Raw genomic sequence first — 20563 nt, forward strand, 5'->3', positions numbered from 1 at the left:
ATTTCCCACATACTGTTTTTGTTTTCTCCCTTTTTGGATGACTTGAAGCTTCATGATACCACCAATAAATGCAGAATGCTTACAACCATAGATTCAGTGCAGCAATAAGTCAGTATGTACAAAAACCAGGTTTATTGCCATTTACAACCTAAGGTTTCTTAATTTGTTACCCTCTTTTTGAACTGTGTCAATCATGAGTATGGATGCTGCTGTAACTACCAAATTTGTGTGTGCGCCACTTCATAGTTTGCATGTGAATCTTGTGCTTGATTAAGGCACTTGAGGCCACCCAGTGTGCTAGTACGACAGCAGTTGGATGTGCAGCCTGCTAGCTGCATTCTCTGTCAGAATTAATGACTACATAGCCCGGAATGCAAGGCTCCGTCGGCAACTTTTGTGTCGTCTGTTGCATGTACTTCGTATCACATGTGTTTATGCTGTTTCATGTAATAAAGTTACAGTGTTTGGGGGTTCTCCCACTGCAGCTCCACTGTCATGAAGGCTGGTGAGTTATAACAAACAACAGATTCCCATTCTTGAACAATTTTCTGCATCTGTAACTTAAAACACTGTGGTTCATTCATTAATATTCCTAGTTGTGGAAAATGCTTACAATGAAAATCTGTTTGATGCTGGTTCTTTTTAACCTTTTCGATTATTCATCGATGAGAAAGTGCATTTGGTTTCTGATCAAGTTCAATATTGACAGTTACATGCTGTCTGTGTTGAATTTTTCTCTTTATTTCCTCCAGAATTGGGTTAAGCAACAGAACTTTAGGCTCATTTAAAGATGAAGCAGTCTGCCTGTCCCCGTTTTTTTCTGGGCTTGTCCAGTACTGATAACTTGGGATCAAGTAAAAGTAGAATTAGATCGTCTTCAATCTTTTGACATTATTCGACCTATTTCTTCCAGTGTATGATCAACACCAGTGGTGACAGGAAAAAAAAGACCTACAGGTAAATTACGCCTCTATGGTGGTTTTATAAAAAATCAATTAATGCACAGCCAATCATTGATACCTATCATTTACCACACCCTGCCGAGCTGTTGACAGAATTTCTGGGGTGAGGGGGGGGGGGGGGGGTGTACAGCTGCCACTAGATGAGGAATCTTAATGCGTTCCAGTTATCAATGCACCTTTTGGGCTTTATCAACAACAGTGTTCGCCTTTGGGTGTGGCAAGCACACCAGCTTTTTTCAACACTTTTTAAAGCAACTTATTTCGTCAGTTCCAGGATGCATCCATAATCTATTTAGATGACATAATAGTGTCTGGTTCCTCTGCGGAGAAACATTTACCGAATGTTCATGCTGCATGAGGAGGTAGAATGACTAGTATGAACATTTAAGAAGCAGATGAAAAAAGACATTCTGGATGTATCACTGGAAGTGGTTCTTTACCAGTTCCTCAGTTCTTAATGGTATACTCCTGTTGGAGATAAAGAGTCTGGCAGAGTTACTGCACAGCCGTCAGCCCCAGACTCTGCTATATCTGCAGCAGCTGACACCAGGTCATGTGCTAACACTGGTGCCACAATGCTTCCAGCTATATGGGGCGTGTGGTTTTGGCCACCAACCAAAATGTGTGCCGGCAGTCATCGAGAGTTGCTGTGGTTGAAGCCTCTGCGTCATGTACACTGTTGAGGGGAGAGAGTTGCGGCACTTCGAGTAACTGTGACCTCGCATGGGTGGCTGTGCACTAGGAGCACCCCTGCCACTCTCGCATCGTTTCTCTGCCCGGCCGACTCCTACACAGTGGCCAGTGCCCTTGCCTTCCCCGTCATGGCTGCAGACGCCTTCACAGCTGTCTCCTGTGCTGTGGGTGCCCCCTTTAGCTGTTGGGGGCCAAGAATGGACCTCTGCTCCCATGCCGACACATCTGCCATGGCTGCCTCCATCGCAGCCAGTGCCACCTGTTCTGCTGCCTTTGCCACAGCCTCCTTCACTGCACATCGAAATGGAAGCTGTGCCAGCATCGCCTGTCCTACCATATGATCTTCATAGAGGGGCAGGTGCTGCACTTGTCTGTGCTCGTGCCACTTCAGACCCTATGCACTGGTGGCAGCATGTCGCATGACTCATCAACCAGCGTTGAAGAAGAATGGACATGAGCACAGTACTCGCTTCTTTGCAAAGGAAGAAAATGCTGTAACTACCAGAATTGTGAGTGAGGCACTTCATAGTTCAAATATGAAGTTTGTGTTTGATTTGGCCACTAGAGGCCACCTGGCCTGCTGCTACGACAGCTGTTGTGTGTGCAGCCTGCTGGTTGCACCCTGTGTCAAACTAATTACTATAGGTTGGAGCTCAAGGCTCCACTGGCCTCTTGTGTATTGTGCATTGTATGTGCTTTGTGTCTCGTGTGTTCATGCGTTTTCATGCAATAAAGTTACAGTGTTCTTGGTTCAGAACAAGTCCGTTATGTATTCTCTGAAAGAATCCCAGATTTCAAGAAGTACTAACCTTTATAGCCTCTCTATGGCCCTGTGAATCTGCTGCTAGTTGAGAAGTTGATAGATTTTTCCCTGTTGTTGTTTTGTTATTATTTCTTTTGTTTTCCTATCATATCTATCTTTAATGAACAGGGTTTGTGTTGAAATAAATTTACTTGTTTTTTATGTTTATTCAATAAGTTTTACTGCCCTGGGCCAAATTATTAGACACACTGCACATTTTTAATGTTATTTGTAATAATTACATCTTGAGTACTATATTTAATGTGATTAATTGGAAAATTTATGACAGTTGTTGAATTTTGTATCTGTGGTTGCTACCTGACATTGGATTGTTGACTTATTGTAGGTATCAGTGTGCAGAGTACAGTGTACAGGAAAGGACCTGTTCAGTAATATTCTCGCATGTAACTGGTGTAATACTTTATTCGCTTTGATTATCGATTTTGTAATATCGACATTACAATTGATTGTTTAACAGCTATATATTACTAATTGTGACCTTTCAAATGGTTTTGTTAATACAAAAATGTTTTCCAATTGGGAAGTTTCATTGAGGTTGGAAATATCAGAAGATAGCGTGAGGCGGATAAAGAACAACATTGATTCAGGTGAAGAATTGAGCCCCAGAAGGAAGAATAAATGTGGAAGAAAACCAATTTTCACCCCAAGATCAGAAAGATTTCTCAAAAGAATTTACCTAGAAAACAGATTTGCAACAACGAAACAGATAAAATCTCAACTGGAAGAGGCTAATGTGAATGCATCTGAATGCACTGTTTGCAGAAAGTTGAAGGGTATTGATTTCAAGGCCTGTCGACCCACTAGAAAACCGAAGTTAACAGCCACAATGAAAGCAAAGCGTCTGAAGTGGGCTAAACAGTGGTGGGATAAGGATGTGGACTTCTGGAGATCGGTAATTTAACTTTAAAATTATTATTTATGATATGATATAACCTATGTACATTTATTCACAGCATATTAATTGTGTTTCATAATCTTTACAGGTATGCTTCAGCGATGGTAGGACGTTTGAAATTTTAACTAACAAATCTAAGTGTGTGCACCATCGAACAGGAGAAAACTTCCATCCCGACTGCATTATTCAGACTGTAAGACATGCGACTAAGGTGATGATTTGGTCTGTCATCTGTGGTAAGGGTGCAAGACGTCTTTACATAGTTAAAGGCATAATGAGGCAAGACCAGTACAAGGAAGTCCTGCAAAAATGGTTAATACTACAGCTCAGAGAATGGTTCCCAAATGGGGAACTATTTATTTTTATGCAGGATGGAGCTCCCTGTCACACAGCCAGGTCAGTTAAATCCTTTCTGAAGGAACAAAATATCCCTCTGTTAGACTGGCCAGGTAATAGTCCCAACATGAACCCCATAGAAAATATATGGAAACTAATGAAGAGGGAGGTGGCAAAAGATGTCATCACAACAAAATCACAGCTCTTAGAGAAGATCATCCATGCGTGGATTATCATCCACAAATGCAGGAAACAATATAGTCCTGCGTCGACAGTGTACCACGTCGTATTAAGGCTCTCATAGCTGCAAAAGGTGGCTCAACAAGATATTTAAACTAGTGTTTTCACTTTCACAATATTTTAATTTTTGTTGTAATTATTGAAATAAAATATTTTCAACAAATACTATGTTTTATTTATTTGCTATATAACACCTTAGTTGTGAAGTAGACTACACATAATCATTTTATCACATTTTACGTATAAAAAAAAAATTTTTCGTTAGACATAAATCAAATTTACTTAAAAACTGTAGGGCTAGGGACTGTAAACCAGTAGCAACAACTTGCAAGCATAGGAACAATCTTTGTGGTGTGCAAGACAAGCAGCTTAATTTTAAAGTGTCCATACAAATAATACTGGGGTTTCATTCACACCCGTGCCGTACCAAATGCATTCCTTCTGTTGTCGGAACAGTGAAGGAAGCGGTATGTTCACACCCACTTAGTTTAGCCATAGCTACACTGCATTGTTTAGAGCTAGGGATCCGAGGAGTTTTGCCTTCCACCACTAGAAATCTCACTGAAATTTAAAAGAATAGTTGACCATGCACTGGAAAGATATGTACCCAGTAGAACAGCTCATAAGAATATTGTCAAGTGATTTCACAGAACTGAAAGAAATTCTGGTCGTATGTAAAGGCTGTTAGTGGTACGAGAGTTAGTGTCCAGTCCCTAGCGAATGAGACAGAAACTTAAATTGAGGGTACCAAAGCGAAAGCTGAAATGCTCAACTCATTTTCAAATCAGTTGAGAAACAGCTCCAGTTGTTACAATTGAACAAAGCTCCAGGGCTCGATGGAATCCCTGTCAGATTCTAAATTGAATTTCCGCCTGAGTTAGCCCCATTCTAGCTATAATTTACCATAGATCCTCCAAACAAAAAACCATGTGCAGTTCTTGGAGAAAGGCACAGGTCACACCTGTCTACAAGAAGGGTAGTAGAAGTAATGCACAAAAGTACTGTCCAATATCCTTGACATCGATTTGTTGTAGAATTGTGGAACATATTCTGAGCTCAAACATAATGAGGCATCTTGAACAGAATGACCTCGTCAGTGCCAACCAGTATGGATTCCGAAAACATAAATCATGTGAAACCCAACTCGCAATTTTCTCACATGACATACTGAAAGCTTTGATTTAAGGCAGCCAGGTAGATGCAGTATTTCTTGATTTACAAAAGGCATTCGATTCAGTACTGCACCTACGTTTATTGTCAAAAGTACGATCATATGGGGTATCAAGTGAAATTTGCAATTGCATTGATTACTTTTTGGTAGGGATAACACAGCATGTTATCTTGGATGGGGAGTCATTGTCAGATGTAGAAGTGACTTCGGTTGTACCCCAGGGAAGTGTGTTGGGACTTTCGCTGTTCATATTGAAAAAATGAAATGATTGTATGGCATTGTTGACCGGGATGTCCCAGTCGGGTTCGGCCTCCAAGTGCAAGTCTTATTTCATTCGGTGCCACATTGGGTGACTTGCAGCTGACGATGAGGATGAGAGGAGCGGAGAAAATCTCCAACCCAGCCGGTAATCGAACCCAGGACCAGTGCATGGGAAGCAAGCACATTACCACCCAGCTAAGCAGGTGGACATATTGTATATTAATGACCTTACAGACAATATTAATAGTAAAATCAGGTTTTTGCAAATAATGCAGTTATCTACAATGAAGTACTAACTGAAAGAAGCTGCATAAATATTCAGTCAGATCTTGATAAGATTTCAATGTAGTGCAGAGATTGGCAACTAGCTCTGAGCATTCAGAAATGTAAAATTATGCCCTTCACACACAAATAATAATAATAATAATAATAATAATGTAGTATCCTATAATATCAATAAGTCACTGTCGGAATTGGCCAACTCATACAGATACCTGAGTGTAACACTTGTAGGGACATGAAATGAAATGATCGCATAGGATCAGTCGTGGGTAAAGCAGGTGGCAGACCTTGGTTTATTGGTAGAATACTGGGAAAGTGCAATCAGTCTACAAAGGAAATTGCTTACAAGTCTCTGGTGCGACCAGTTCTAGAATATTAATCAACTGTGTATGGTGCATGCCAGATAGGACTAACAGTGGACATTGAACATATACAGAGAAGGTTTGTTTAATCTGTGGGGAGTGTTACAGAGATACTGAAGGAACTGAACTGCAAGGCTCTTGAAGATAGAAGTAAACTATCCCAAGAAAGACTCAAGAACCGGCTTTTAAAGATTACTTAAGGAATATACTATAACCCCCTACATATCGCTCACATATGGATCATGATGATAAGATTAGAATAATTTCTGCACGCACAGAGGCATTCAAACAATCGTTCTTCCCATGATCCATATCTGAATGGAACGGGAAGAAACCTTAATAACTGGCACAATGGGATGTACCCTCTGCCATACACCTCATGGTGATTCGCAGAGTATAGATGTAGATGGCAATGGCATCATCTGCACAGTGGCATTTCACAACTCATTACAGTTTGGCCAGTTTTCTCAAAATGTTTGTAAATCATATACACAAACCATCCATATAAATCAGTCTATGATAAAAACCATACCAAAATGTCTACAGTAGTTTTTGAGATTAGCCTGAATACACAGAAAGAAGTGAACAGGCGATTTGAATTTGTATGGGTAGGGATAATTGTACATCCACAAGTCCATCTCTTCTGTCAGTGTCACCTCCAGCTTGCTGATATCTCCACAATTTAATATGAAGTTTCTGACTGACAATTGTGTGGAAAAATAAGTTTGTTGAACACTATGGGCCACTAACAACTGACTTCAGAAATATGTTACACTGTCACTCCCACCTCAGACTGTTCATAACTCACCACCTATACCCAGGAGGGCTACCAAGAGATTTATTTGTCAGCCGCAAGGACTCTTAACATCATTTAAACATTGGAGCCTTTCTGCCATTCAGACTAGAGGTGCAGATTAATTATTTTTTGATGAAAAGTTGTGCATTCTCATTGGCTGTCATATTTCTCATGCAAATAACACTTCTAGTGTTAAGTTCTGGCCTCTGGCAGATATTTTCACATTATTTCTACTCTTAGTGGGAGAAAATTTCATTTCACCAGAAAGTCTTCAACACCTAAGCAAACCTACCTGGCTTGGCTCCCAACATTTAGCATGTTTTGTGACAGTGCCTGGTGACTCACTTTACAAGGAGTATGGAGGTCTGACCCATCAGCTCCTTGTTGCAGACACAAGCAAGTACCTCTAGGCAATTGAATCTTAAAATACCTCACAAAATGCTGCTTTCTACAAGCTCGAAAATGTCGCATTATAATTGGATGATGTCAAGTGGCCCATGTAATTACAAACTGGTGTTTATGAGCTTCCATAAACACCATGCTCCAGGCATCCATTCTCTTTGCATTTTATTGTGAACAGTCATGAAGTGAAGTAATTTTTTTTTGCTCTCTGGGTAAATTTGATTTTAGGATATACAAACTCATGTGGCCTAAGAAGTGATTGAATTCTTCAGAGCCAAGAGGCCAGATGAGAAAGGTACCATTCATATACATCAAGAAACAGATGTTTTCAGTAGCACTGAGTTTGGATGATAACCTCATAAAGTTTCATCATTTGTTCTTTCCTCCCTTGCCCCCCCCCCCCCCCCCCAATCCCCCTTTTACCCTATCATAATACTCTGTACTAAATATTGTTGTCCTTGTTGGATAATACTGACAAAGTTTCTTTTTCATTAACGATCTGTTTCAGCCAAGGGAATTATACTGTCACCTGGCACTCACCTATACATCAGTGGCTTCATTCACAGTTATTGTAAGCCATGTCGCAGTTATAGTGTCCATTTAGATTTTACTGCAGATTTATACGATTTGTATCTTCAACATGTCCATTCATGATAACTCATACTGTTGCATTGAATGTTGGGTTTGATTTATTAAATTTCAAACTGTATTTTTCTTCCAGACACTGTCTTTGATTGCCATTCCTCCAGTTATTTTGAATTTATGGCATGACTGATAGATCATCTTTGATCACAACACATACAGTTGCTTACTTAGACTTTCGTTCTCTGCATTCTTTTACCTTCCCTGTTTAGTTTCTTCAGAATATTTAAAAAATAAATTCAACAGTGAAATTTAGATTAGTACTCACCACATAGAGGAGGCATTAGGTGGCAGACGGACTGCTAGACGTTATTACTGATTGGAGTAAGCCCTTCGTCAGACTTAGACAACCCCCCCCCCCTCCCACACACACACACCCCTGTCATCGTCAGGTGCTAAGGCTCTATTTCACTTTGGATTTTCCATTGTTTAAAATATAAGTTCATTTAACAAAAAAGTTTTGTAAAAAAATGTACCAGTGGATATCTGTTACAGTATCCTTGACGTATGCATATATCATTCTCCAGTTATAATACATAAAATATAGGAAAGGCAACCACTCAACTGTAGCTGACTGACGTGTGGCACTATTTACATTAGCTTTTGAGCTTTTATAATTAGTAAAAAGCAGTCCCAATCGCACAGTCATTTACTAAAAATATGACCAGTTTCGGCCTCAAGTAGTAGGCCATCTTCAGATAATGCACCATGTGCCTGATGATGATGATGCTGGAGCAGCTGTGCTGACCCCAATCACAGCAATCATATTTTTAATAAGTGACTGTGTGATTGAGACTGTTCTTTACGAATTCTACGTATCTGACAGATCACTGTTTGCCAATAATGTTATCTATAGTTTCAAGCTCCCCCATGAACCGTGGACATTGCCGTTGGTGGGGAGGCTTGTGTGCCTCAGCGATACAGGTAGCCGTACCGTTGGTGCAACCACAACAGAGAGGAATCTGCTGAGAGGCCAGACAAAAGTAGGATTCTTGAAGAGGGGCAACAGCCTTTTCAGTAGTTGCAGGGTCAACGGTCGGGGTGATTGACTAAACTGGCCTTGTAACATTAACCAAAATGGCCTTGCTGTGCTGGTACTGTGAACGGTTGAAAGCAGGGAGAAACTACAGCCATAATTTTTCCCAAAGGCATGCAGGTTTACTGTATGGTTAAATAATGATGGTGTCCTTTTGGGTAAAATATTCCAGAGGTAAAACAGTCCCTCATTCTGATCTCTGGGCTAGGAAGTCGTTATCAGGAGAAAGAAAACTGGCGTTCTATGGATCGGAGTGTGGAATGTCAGATCCGTTAATTGGACAGGTAGGTTAGAAAATTTAAAAAGGGAAATGGATAGGTTAAAGTTAGATATAGTGGGAATTGCGGAGTTCGCTGGCAGGAAGAACAAGACTTCTGGTTAGGTGAATACAGGATTATAAATATAAAATCAAATAGTGATAATGCAGGAGTAGGTTTAATAATGAATAATAAAAAAAGAAAAAAAAGAGGAGCGTGGTTGCGCTACTATGAACAGCATAGCAAACACATTATTGTAGCCAAAATACACACGAAGTTCACACCTTCCACAGCAGTACAAGTTCATATGCCAACTAGCTCCACAGATGATGAAGAGATTGAAGAAGTGTATGATGCAATAAAAGAAATTATTCAGATAGTTAAGGGAGACAAAAATTTAATAGTCATGTGGGATTGGAATTCGATAGTAGGGAAAGGAAGAGAAGGAAAAGTAATTGGTGAATATGGACTGGGGGTAAGGAATGAAAGAGGAAGCCACGTGGTAGAATTCTGCACAGAGCATAACTTAATCATAGCTAACATTTCATTTGAAAATCACGAAAGAAGGCTGTATACGTGGAAGAGGCCTGGAGTCACTGGAAGGCTTCAGATAGATTATATAATTGTAAGACAGAGATTTAGGAACCAGGTTTTAAATTGTAAGACATCTCAGTGGCAGATGTGGACTCTGACCACAATTTATTGGTTATGAACTATAGATGAAAACTGAAGAAAATGCAAAACGGCAGGAATTTTAAAAGATGGGACCTGGATAAATTGAAAGAACCAGAGGTTGTAGAGAGTTTCAGAGAGAGCATTAGGGAACAATTGATAAAAACAGGGGAAAGAAATACAGCAGAAGAAGAATGGGTAGCTTTGAGAGATGAAATAGTGAATGTAGCAGAGGATCTAGTAGGTAAAAAGATTAGGGCTAGTAGAAATCCTTGGCTAACAGAAGAAATTTTGAATTTAATTGATGAAAGGAGAGAAAATATAAAAATGCAGTAAACAAAGCAGGCGAAAAGGAATAAAAACATATCAAAAATTAGGTCGATAGGAAGTGCACAATGGATAAGCAAGGATGGCTAGAGGACAAATGTAAGGGTGTAGAGGCATATATCACTAGGGGTAAGATAGATACTGCCTACAGGAAAATTAAAGAGACCTTTGTAGAAAAGAGAACCACTTGTATGAACATGAAGAGCTCGGATGGAGAACCAGTCCTAAGCAAAGAAGGGAAGGCAGAATGGTGGAAGGAATATGTAGAGGGTCTATACAAGGACAATGTACTTGATGGAAATGGAAGAGGATGTAAATGAAGATGATGATGAAATGGGAGATATGAAATTGCATGAAGAGTTTGACAGAGCACTGAAAGACCTGAGACGAAATGAGGGCCCAGGACTAGACAACATTCCATTAGAACTTATAGCCTTGGGAGAGCCAGCCATGAGAAAACTCTACCATCTGGTGAGCAAGATGTATGAGACAGGTGAAATTCCCTCAGGCTTCAAGAGGAATATAATAATCCCAATCCCAAAGAAAGCAGGTGTTGACAGGTGTGAAAATTACTGAACTATCATTTTAGAAGTCATGGCTGCAAAATACTAACACAAATTCTTTACGGATGATTGGAAAACCAGGTAGAAGCTGACCTTGGGGAAAATCAGTTTGGATTATGTAGAAATGATGGAACACTTGAGGCAGTACTGACCCTACGACACGTCTTAGAAGATAGATTAAGGAAAGGCAAACCTACATTTCTAGCATTTGGAGACTTAGAGAAAGCTTTTGACAATGTTGACTGGGATACTCCCTTTAAAATTCTGAAGGCAGCAGGGGTAAAATATAGGAAGCAAAAGGCTATTTACAATTTGTACAGAAACCAGATGGCAGTTATAAGAGTCGAGGGGCATGAAAGGGAAGCAGTGATTGAGAAGGGAGTAAGACAGGGTTGTAGTCTATCCCCAATGTTGTTCAGTCTGTATACTGAGCAAGCAGTAAAGTAAATTTGGATTAGGAATTAAAATCCATGGAGAGGAAATAAAGACTTTGTGGTTTGCCGATGACATTGTAATTCTGTCAGAGACAGCAAAGGACCTGGAAGATCAGTTGAATGGAATGAACAGTGTCTTGAAAGGAGGATATAAGAGGAACATCAACAAAAGCAAAACAAACATAATGGAAAGTAGTCTAATTAAATCAGGTGATGCTGATTGAATTAGATTAGGAAATGAGACACTTAAAGTAGTAGATGACTTTTGCTATATGGGGAGCAAAATAACTGATGATGGTTGAAGTAAAGAGGATATAAAATTTAGACTGGCTGTGACAAGGAAGCCGTTTCTGAAGAAGAGAAATTTGTTAGAATTGGGTATAGATTAAAGTGCAAGGAAGTCTTTTAGTAAAAGTATTTGTATGGAGTGTAACCATGTATGGATGTGAAACACGGATGATAAATAGTTTAGACAAGTAGAGCTTTCAAAATGTGGTGCTACAGAAGAATACTGAAGATTAGATGGGTAGATCACGTAACTAATGAGGAGGTACTGAATAGAATTGGGGAGAAGAGGTCTTTGTGGCACAACCTGATTAAAAGAAGGGATCGGTTGGGAGACATATTTTGAGGCATCAAGGGGTCACCAATTTAGTATTGGAGGGAAGTGTGGAGAGTAAAAATCATAGAGTGACACCAAGAGATGAAGTACACTAACCAGTTCGAGAAGGATGTAGGTTGCAGTAGTTACTTGGAGATGAAGAGGCTTGCACTGGATAGGGTAGCATGGAGAGCTGAATCAAACCAGTCTCTGGACTGAAGACCACAACAACAGTTTCAAGCTTTTGCCCTCTGTGTAGTGGAAGTACACACATTCACACACACACATGTCCATGGCCACACCCAGACTGGCTGTTGGTTATTGATTGCAGTTGCCTGTGCAGTTCGCGGTGATGAGGGAAGAGGATAGGATGCATGAGGCGAGAAGAGGGTAGTGGGATAGTGTGAGACAGGTCTTTCCACAGGTAGCTCAGTGGCTGCACAACAAGATGAAGGTAGTACAGAGCATAGCACATGTAAGAGATAGGGTGAGGAGGAAATGAAAGCAAGGTGGAGATGAGGAGGGTGACAGAGAGGAATGGACAGGAATTGAAAAGGGGTAGGGAGAAAGGAGAGGAGAGAGACAGAGAGAGAGAGAGAGGGGGGGCGGGGGGGGGGGGCAAATGGAGAGGGGGGCTGGAGAGTGGTGGGAGAAGGCAGTACATGGTCTAGATGGGGAAGGAGTGCTGTGCGCAGAAGAGAGAAGTGAAAAGGTAAGGTGAGGCAGTGGGATACAGGCTAGTGGAGGCTTAGGCTAGGGGGATTCCGAGAGTACAGGATGCGCTGGAGAGACGATTCCCTCCTTCGTAATTCTGAGAATCGAGTGCTAGAAGGGAGTATACAGATGACTTGCTTAGTGAAGTAGCTGTAGAAATAATTTGTGTTGTTGTGTGCAGCATGTTCGGTAACTGGATGGTCAAGTTCATGCTTCGGCACTGTTTTGAGCATTCATGCGAGTAGACAGTTGGTTGATTGCCATGTCCGTAAAGAATTCTGTTCATTAATTGCAGCATTGCTACATGGCTACATGGCTGCTTTCACGTATGACTCTGTCTTTTACATGATAAGAAATGCCTTGTGACTGGACTGCAGTAGCAAGGGGTGGGTGGGTGGTTGTACAAATAGGTCTTGCACCTATGTCAACCACAAGAGAATGACCCATGGGGAGCAGGTTTGGAATATGGATGAACAAAGATATGCTGTAGGTTGGTTTGGTGGTGAAACTGGAACTTTTCAAGGCCCGGGTGATATTGGGTAATAAGAGTAGTATTGGTTAAGAGGTTTTCTGGAGTCTGAGGAGGAGATCGACATTGGAGATCTGTATGTGGATGAGCTGTGTAGGTTACTGTCTGTCGATAAGGCTCTGTTAAGGTTATCAATGCATTCTAACACCTCCTGCTTTCCACTGCAGATGTGGCATCCACAGGTGAGTAGGCTTCAAGGACAAGATTTTTTAATGTGGAACTGTGACCCATGTCAAAATGAGGATACTATTGGTAGTTGGCGCGCTCAATAGAACAGACATATTTATGAAGCCATCTGAGAGGTGGAGATTGACATCTAGAAAGGTGACTCGCTGAGTTGAGAAGGACGAGGTGAAGTGGATGGGGAAGTAGGTATTGAGGTTGTGGAGAAAAGAGCAAAGGTTGTCGTGACCATGATTCCAGATCATCGATCTATCTGAACAGAGAAGGGCTTTTAGGTGCGGACCAGAGAGGAAGGGTTCTTACAGATGGCCTATAAATAAGGTGGCAATGGATTATCCCATGTGAGAACCTGTAGCAGTAACATGGATTTGTTTATAGATTTAACCTTCAAAAATGAAATAATTGTGGTTTAGGATGTGGTTGGTTATGAGGATTAGAAAAGAGGTGGTGCATTTGGTTTTAGGAGAACATTGGGAAAGGTAGCATTCCATGATAACAAGGCCATGGGGATAGGGGATGTTGGTGTATTAGAAGGTTGCATCCATAGTGACAAAAAAGAAGGTGGTAACCATGATTCCATCCCATAAGCAGAGGCCCTAAGTCTAGCCGAAAATCTCCCCCTGCCTTCATCTCCCTCCTCACACCAGCAACCCCCTGCACACCTACCTTTTAGCCCTATAAGTTCCACAGACCCAACCCCACTGGTTATCCTACTGGTTGTCCCATTGTGAATAGTTATAATGTTTCCACAGAAGGAACCTCTGCCTTTGTAGACTAACACTTCCAAAATATTGCCTTAACCTCCCATTCAAGACACTGCTCACTTCCTTCACTGCCTTACCATAGTTCCTGTCCTGTTATCACCAACCTCCTTGTTGGTTACTGTGGATGGTCCTTGTACCCCCCCCCCCCCCCCCCGCCCCCCGCACCCCTCCATTATGGGCCATCTGGAGGAAGCGTTGCTCTCCAGTCAGCACTTTAAAACCCATGATCTGATTCAGATTCATTGAAGACATTTTCATCATCTGGAATCATGGCAACAACAGACAACCTTTCCTCCATAACTTCAGCACACACTCCTAAATGGGTTTCACCTGGTCATTCTCCACAAAATAAGCCCACCTCTTAGAAGCTGATTTCCACTTCTCTGATGGTTCCATGAATACATCTGTTCTTATCAACCACACCAATTACCAACAGTAACTCCACTTTGACAGCAGTCATACATTCCATGTCAAAAAGTCTCTTCCTTACAGCCTCACCATCCGTGGATGCTGCATCTGCAGAGGAAAGCAGAAGTTGTCGAAATATACCGATGACCTTACCAGAGCCCCTATTGACAGACAATATTCTGTCTAACTCATCCAGAAACAGATTTCCATTGCCATCTTTTCACCTGACATCAGTAAACCTGTTAACCAGCACTCCACTCATCACATAGTATCACCCTGGCCTTGAAACGCTTAACAACATCCTTCATAAGGGCTCTGACTATCTCTCATTGTGCCCTGAGGAGAGGGACATCCTACCCACATCACTCAAAGTTATGTTCCACCACCTACCCAACCTACAGACTATCCTTGGCCATCCCTGTTCCAATCCTCTTCCCAATCCTGCACCCCATGGGCCATTCCAGGTGCAAGACCTGTTCCATACTCCAACCCCCCCCCCCCTCCCCAATCTCCCTTTGCAATCCAGTCACAGCCATTTCCTAGCCTGTACAAGGAAAAGGCAGTGCCATGTGTGAAAACAGCCATTATTGTACAGCCATACTATACAGCATTCCGTCTGGGCATTAGAAATAACCAACCCTCTCTCTCTCCTATATCGTAATATGCTCTGACCTCTTAACTTCATCTTGCTATGCACTTATCCCACTACTTCCTCCTTGCCTCGTTTGTTCATGCTTCCTTACCCACTCCCCAGGCAACCACTGGCAATAAACAACAGTCAGCCTCGCCATGGCCATGGTCAGTATGTTTAGGTATCTGTATGGTTCTCTGTGTGAATGTATGCTTCCACCAGAGAAAGGGAAAAAGCTTGGAAACTGGTATAAACAATTTTCTTTTGTGTGTTTCAGTGTGCCAAACATAAATCAGCTATAGGTGACTTGTAGCCTTTCCATTATTTTACATATTATTTCATTGTTGTTCAGTCTGAAGTTACTACTATCATTTACTTTTTGTTCAGGCTCCAACATTTGTATTGTTTTAAAAACCTATTCATATACTGGCACACTTAACACAATTGAATTTTTTCAGCTTTAGCTTCATATGTGTCAGTTTCCCAAGTTGGTCCTCATTCAACATAAAGATATTCATTTTGCATAGATATTCATTTTACACTGTGGTTTCCATTTTTCACAATGGTTGTTAATGTTTTGGATACTTGTGGGAAAAACATTAATCTGTAGCATTTGGATACACACATCAGCATATGTCTTTATTCAGCGAAGCCATTGTAGTGCAGGGATTTTAAGTCTGATAGGAATACTGAAATTACATGAACTAAAATTTTCCACAGATTTTCCATTTGTCTTATTTGTTTAGTTAAGTGTCGCTTTTTGTGCTCTCAATGTCTGATCGCAGTAAAAATTTTTTATTTGTTCATTGCGTTTTATTCATATTCCATTGCCATTCTCCTGTTCTATTTACGTATTGTAAGTCCTCAATACTGTTTGCAGTGCCACTTCCTCTTCGGGACACATTCAGTGATCTTGTATTTGATTCCTATTGCAGACAGTGTCCACCAGTGAACTAGCACCATGAAAAGAAAGTTAGTACTAAAACTTAGATCCACATGCCACATTACATATCTGTAGCTAATACTACAGTGCCATTACTCACCAGGATGAAAGCTCTTTAAATTGAACACACGGTATACTTGCTCTAGAGGCCATGTCTTATATTCAGTATTCCGCCTTTGACACATATACTGATATTTTGTTGTCATCTCTTACTGTTAAAATATTGCGGTTGTTCTTTAATACCAGTAATTGTCTGTTTACTTTTGACCTGTTGCTTCTACGTCTGTTATTGAGATTTATATATCTGGCCTTCTCATTTAGAAAGGACCAAAATATCACTTGTTTGAGAATTGATTCTTCTATTAACATGAGATGTAATATCTGAAAATATGCCTTTTTTTGTTTGGGGGGGGGGGGGGGGGTATAGGGATTAGGACCACTTTTATACTGTTCGATCTCCCATCATAATTTTCACATTTTGTATTATGCATGTGACACAGCTTGTACAGTAAACATATTCCAGATATCACTGAAATAGTCACATGTTGCTGGTTTGTATGCTTTTATTCTGCTAATACAGATGGCAGAAGCTGCTTACTTGTTAAGCTCCAATTGTATGATTGACCAATGTGTAGTTGCCTCTATGGATAGGACTTTCGTCTATTTAATTTGAAGTTTATAATAGAGGGAAACATTCCACGTGGGAAAAATATATCTAAAAACGAAGATGATGAGACTTACCAAACAAAAGCGCTGGCAGGTCGATAGACACACAAACATACACACAAAATTCTAGCTTTCGCAACCAACGGTTGCTTCGTCAGGAAAGAGGGAAGGAGAGGGAAAGACAAAAGGATGTGGGTTTTAAGGGAGAGGGTAAGGAGTCATTCCAATCCCAGGAGCGGAAAGACTTACCTTACCTTTGTCTTCAAATATGTCTGCTTGTGAGATGTCTGCTTGTGTCTGTATATGTGTGGATGGATATGTGTGTGTGTGCGAGTGTATACCCGTCCTTTTTTCCCCCTAAGGTAAGTCTTTCCGCTCCCGGGATTGGAATGACTCCTTACCCTCTCCCCTAAAACCCACATCCTTTCGTCTTTCCCTCTCCTTCCCTCTTTCCTGACGAAGCAACCGTTGGTTGCGAAAGCTAGAATTTTGTGTGTATGTTTGTGTTTGTTTGTGTGTCTATCGACATGCCAGCGCTTTTGTTTGGTAAGTCTCATCATCTTTGTTTTTAGATATAATTTGAAGTTTATTTGTTTTGAACATATTTCCTTAAAACATAAAGTAGAAATAATTTAATTCTCAGAAAAATAATTCGAGTGTGCTGTATCATACATGTAACTACATATTTATTTGTGAGATAACACAACGGTCAGCAGAAAAATAATATCAGAATTTTTGAGACCATCTCACTGTTTTTCTGTGGCTTTATTTTCTTTTCATAAAATACCCATTCACATCACCATACTAATATAAAGTGTATAAATTAAGTTGCTCTGGGTCAACATCCTTATGTCATATCGTAGGAAAAGATTAAATCTCTCTCATCAGTTCTCCAAGGTCTCTTCATGAAGTCAGTGCCAACAGGACAATTTTGAAAATTAACAATGAAAATAATATGGCCTGCTTCAGTGCAGGAATTGTCCACCAAGAAATGTAACTTTGAACTTGTTTGATTACTTTGTTGCATCTTTGTATAGGAAGCACCTCAGTTGTTTATTTCTTAGAGGCCATTGGTTATTAGATGCAAATATATCATCTTGGAGCAGTACCAGAAATGATGGTCAATATGTCACAGTGCAATTACATACCCAAAAACAATTTACCGAAGATTACTATAAACCTTTGCTTGCAATTTTCAGTCTGTGAAATACTTACTATTGCACATTTGTTTTGAAACTATTGCCATCTTCTCAGGGTAAAGTATTTTGTTTGTAGTAATAAATAGATTACAATAAATCTGTGTTTGCAATTTTCAGTCTGTGAAATACTTACTATTGTGCATTTTGTTTTGATACTGTTGCCATCTTTTCAGAGTAAAGATTTCTTTGTAGTAATAGAAGGTCTTGGTGTAAAATGAGCAGTAACTAAACGGTCATACCAACCACTCAACTTGAAGAGGAGTTGCCATTCAAAACACACACACACACACAGACAGACAGACAGAGAGAGAGAGAGAGCTGTGTACTCAACGGTTGAACATTGTCAAGATCTCTTAAAAATGATTTGTTGCCTTCCTTCTTGTTTTGAATTGTTGAAGGACAGTATTCAGCAGGGACCCACAAATATAAGGATTCCATACATCTCTTCATGTTTACACACTTAAGTCTAGTGGTCACTTAAAGCACCTGCATTAATTAACTCAAAACTTGTTTCAAGTAGTTGGATCTTCTGATGTGCAGTTTAAATTTTAAATGCTTTTCAGATAAGACTTTTAAAATGTGTCAAATTTGCAACTGTGACCAGTTTGAAATTTTGTAACAAAAATGATTTTATTAATTAAATTACAAATATTTCATTTAATCATAGGCCAGTTATTAGATAAATGAAACAAAATGCCTAAACTGAGCAAAGAGGTTTGAGTATGTCTAATACCATTGTATATTGTAGTTTTAAATATTTCCGTTAAGTGAGAATGCATTGGGAAGAAAAAGGGTATTGTACACACATCACCCTGATGAAGCCACCTGCAAGAGGTAATAAACAACATAATGACACAATCATGTACGTGCAAATATTTTATTGAAGAGTGAAAATTCTTATGAATGATAGTATAAGGTGTCTGAATCAACAGGCATTGTGTTACTGAACATAGAAAGAAATTGATGTATTTGTGCAAAAATGCTTTAATCATGATAAGATAATTGAAGATGATCTCAGTTTAGCATTTATGGTTCAGGGGTTGGACAAAAATTTGGAAATACTGCGAGAAATGCGTGCCTGAACACAAATGCTGATGCTAACCAAACATGCAGGTTGCGCTGTAGTATTTGACCATGAAAGGCATCTATCAATGTCCTCAGTGCATTGCAAGTGTCAAGTCTTGGTCAGAACAGTATTCTCTGTTGCTGTGAGTGCAATATGTTGGAGCCAAGTGAATTCGAACGTGGGAAAATTGTGGGTGCTCATATGGTGGGCACTTCTGCAACCAAAGTGGCCGAAATGTTTGGTGTTTCAACAGGCACCATGTCAAAAATTTGTACCACCTCAAGCGAAAGCAGTAAAACATCATATGATAAGTCACAACACAGGCAAAAGTGTGTGTGGAGTGACAGTGACAGCCATTAATTGAAGAGGATTGTGATGAAAAATAAAAGTACAGCAACTACAGAAGTCATTGCAGAACTGAATTTCGCACTCACAAACTCTTGTCAGCATCAAAACAAGATGAGGGGATCTCCATAAGCAGGGAATTGTAGGTAAGCTGACCCAAAACCACTTCTCAGTGATGTAAATGCCCATGACTGAAAAAAGCTATGTGTAATGAGAATAATGGGCAAGGGGAACTACATCAGTAGTGTGGGGATAAGTTCAGAATTTGGGTCTGGTGGGAGGCACATAGGGGTAGTCGGTGCAGTTGCAATGACATCTGTGTCCTCTATGTGCTGCAATTGTAGTTTTTGAATGCTGTGGTGTGAAATCAAAGAGGGCTGTGTATGTTCCTGTGGAATTTCACTTCACAAGTTTGTATGCATGTCCACAAAGCTAGAACAGGTAACTGGCAGACTCTGATGAACAAGTTTCTGACCATCCATACCACAAATGTGTTCAGTTACCAATATATTATGCCACTGAAACAGTTGCACCTGCTCTTGTTTGAATGAACGAAGTCATCTCTTTTGTTTGAAGGAGGCCATCTCTTAGTGTTGCTGTAGCATGTGCAAATGCCCGATAGGAAGGCTGCTGCTTAAGCTCTAAAATGTCCTATATGTACTGTTTGCTTTCCACAATGAGTTCAATATGTGGGAGTGAAGATTGCATGATATATCCAAAGAAATCTCATACCATACACTTGGCATGTATCCTCTATGCCAATGTCAGCATCCATGTGCCATTGAAGTTTGACAAGTTTGCTATTTTTGGACCATGGAAGCAAACCGAGTAGCACGTAGGCCAGCAGCAGATGGTATTAATGCAGACAGGTATATACCCATTTTAATACTGTAATGTTGATACAATACTATGGGCAAAGCTTTAAGATCACTGCAGCCTTACAGATCATGCTGTGGTCACATTGCATCATACAATACCTTATTGTCATTTTATGCAAAGCTCTTCTATTCACACTTTCCGCACCTGCATTAGTTTGAGCCTAATTGTTGTGGTATGACAAACACATTTTCTAAAGAGCGAATGTTCTACTGTTTATAATTCTCTTGTATTCTGATATTGCATCATCATCATGATATGATGATAAACTTTCTAGTTATACAAAATAGGCTGCTGAGAGACATTTATGTTCACCATAACTCAGCAGAAACGTTTTACATATTTCCCACTTTTTGATTCACAAACCCATTGTTCCAGTTTTTACAGCTATTTTGGTAAAATGTAGGTACTTAAAAGAAAAGTTTCTCCTTTCCTGTTGACCCATTCATTCACTATTTATTTACGAATATACAAGTAATAATGC

General features: G+C 40.1%; 1 protein-coding gene across 5 annotated transcripts in view; it reads left to right on the forward strand.

Annotated features, from left to right (window-relative positions):
• Positions 1 to 20563, forward strand: part of LOC126203200 (lebercilin) — a 201566-nt gene that overhangs the window by 53579 nt on the left and 127424 nt on the right. The window contains exons 1-3 of one of the 5 annotated variants that reach the window (XM_049937444.1): positions 15 to 635; positions 2804 to 3370; positions 3462 to 3769. The exons of 3 other annotated variants lie outside the window; for them this stretch is intronic. In XM_049937444.1, coding sequence (XP_049793401.1) covers positions 3683 to 3769 — 87 coding nt within the window. In that variant the 5' untranslated portion in view covers positions 15 to 635; positions 2804 to 3370; positions 3462 to 3682. Of the gene's footprint in view, positions 1 to 14; positions 636 to 2803; positions 3371 to 3461; positions 3770 to 20563 lie in introns of those variants that run through there. One more of the 5 variants, XM_049937445.1, reaches the window with a different exon arrangement.

Source organism: Schistocerca nitens, chromosome 9 (assembly GCF_023898315.1).
Source record: "Schistocerca nitens isolate TAMUIC-IGC-003100 chromosome 9, iqSchNite1.1, whole genome shotgun sequence".
Taxonomy (NCBI): Eukaryota; Metazoa; Arthropoda; class Insecta; order Orthoptera; family Acrididae; genus Schistocerca; species Schistocerca nitens.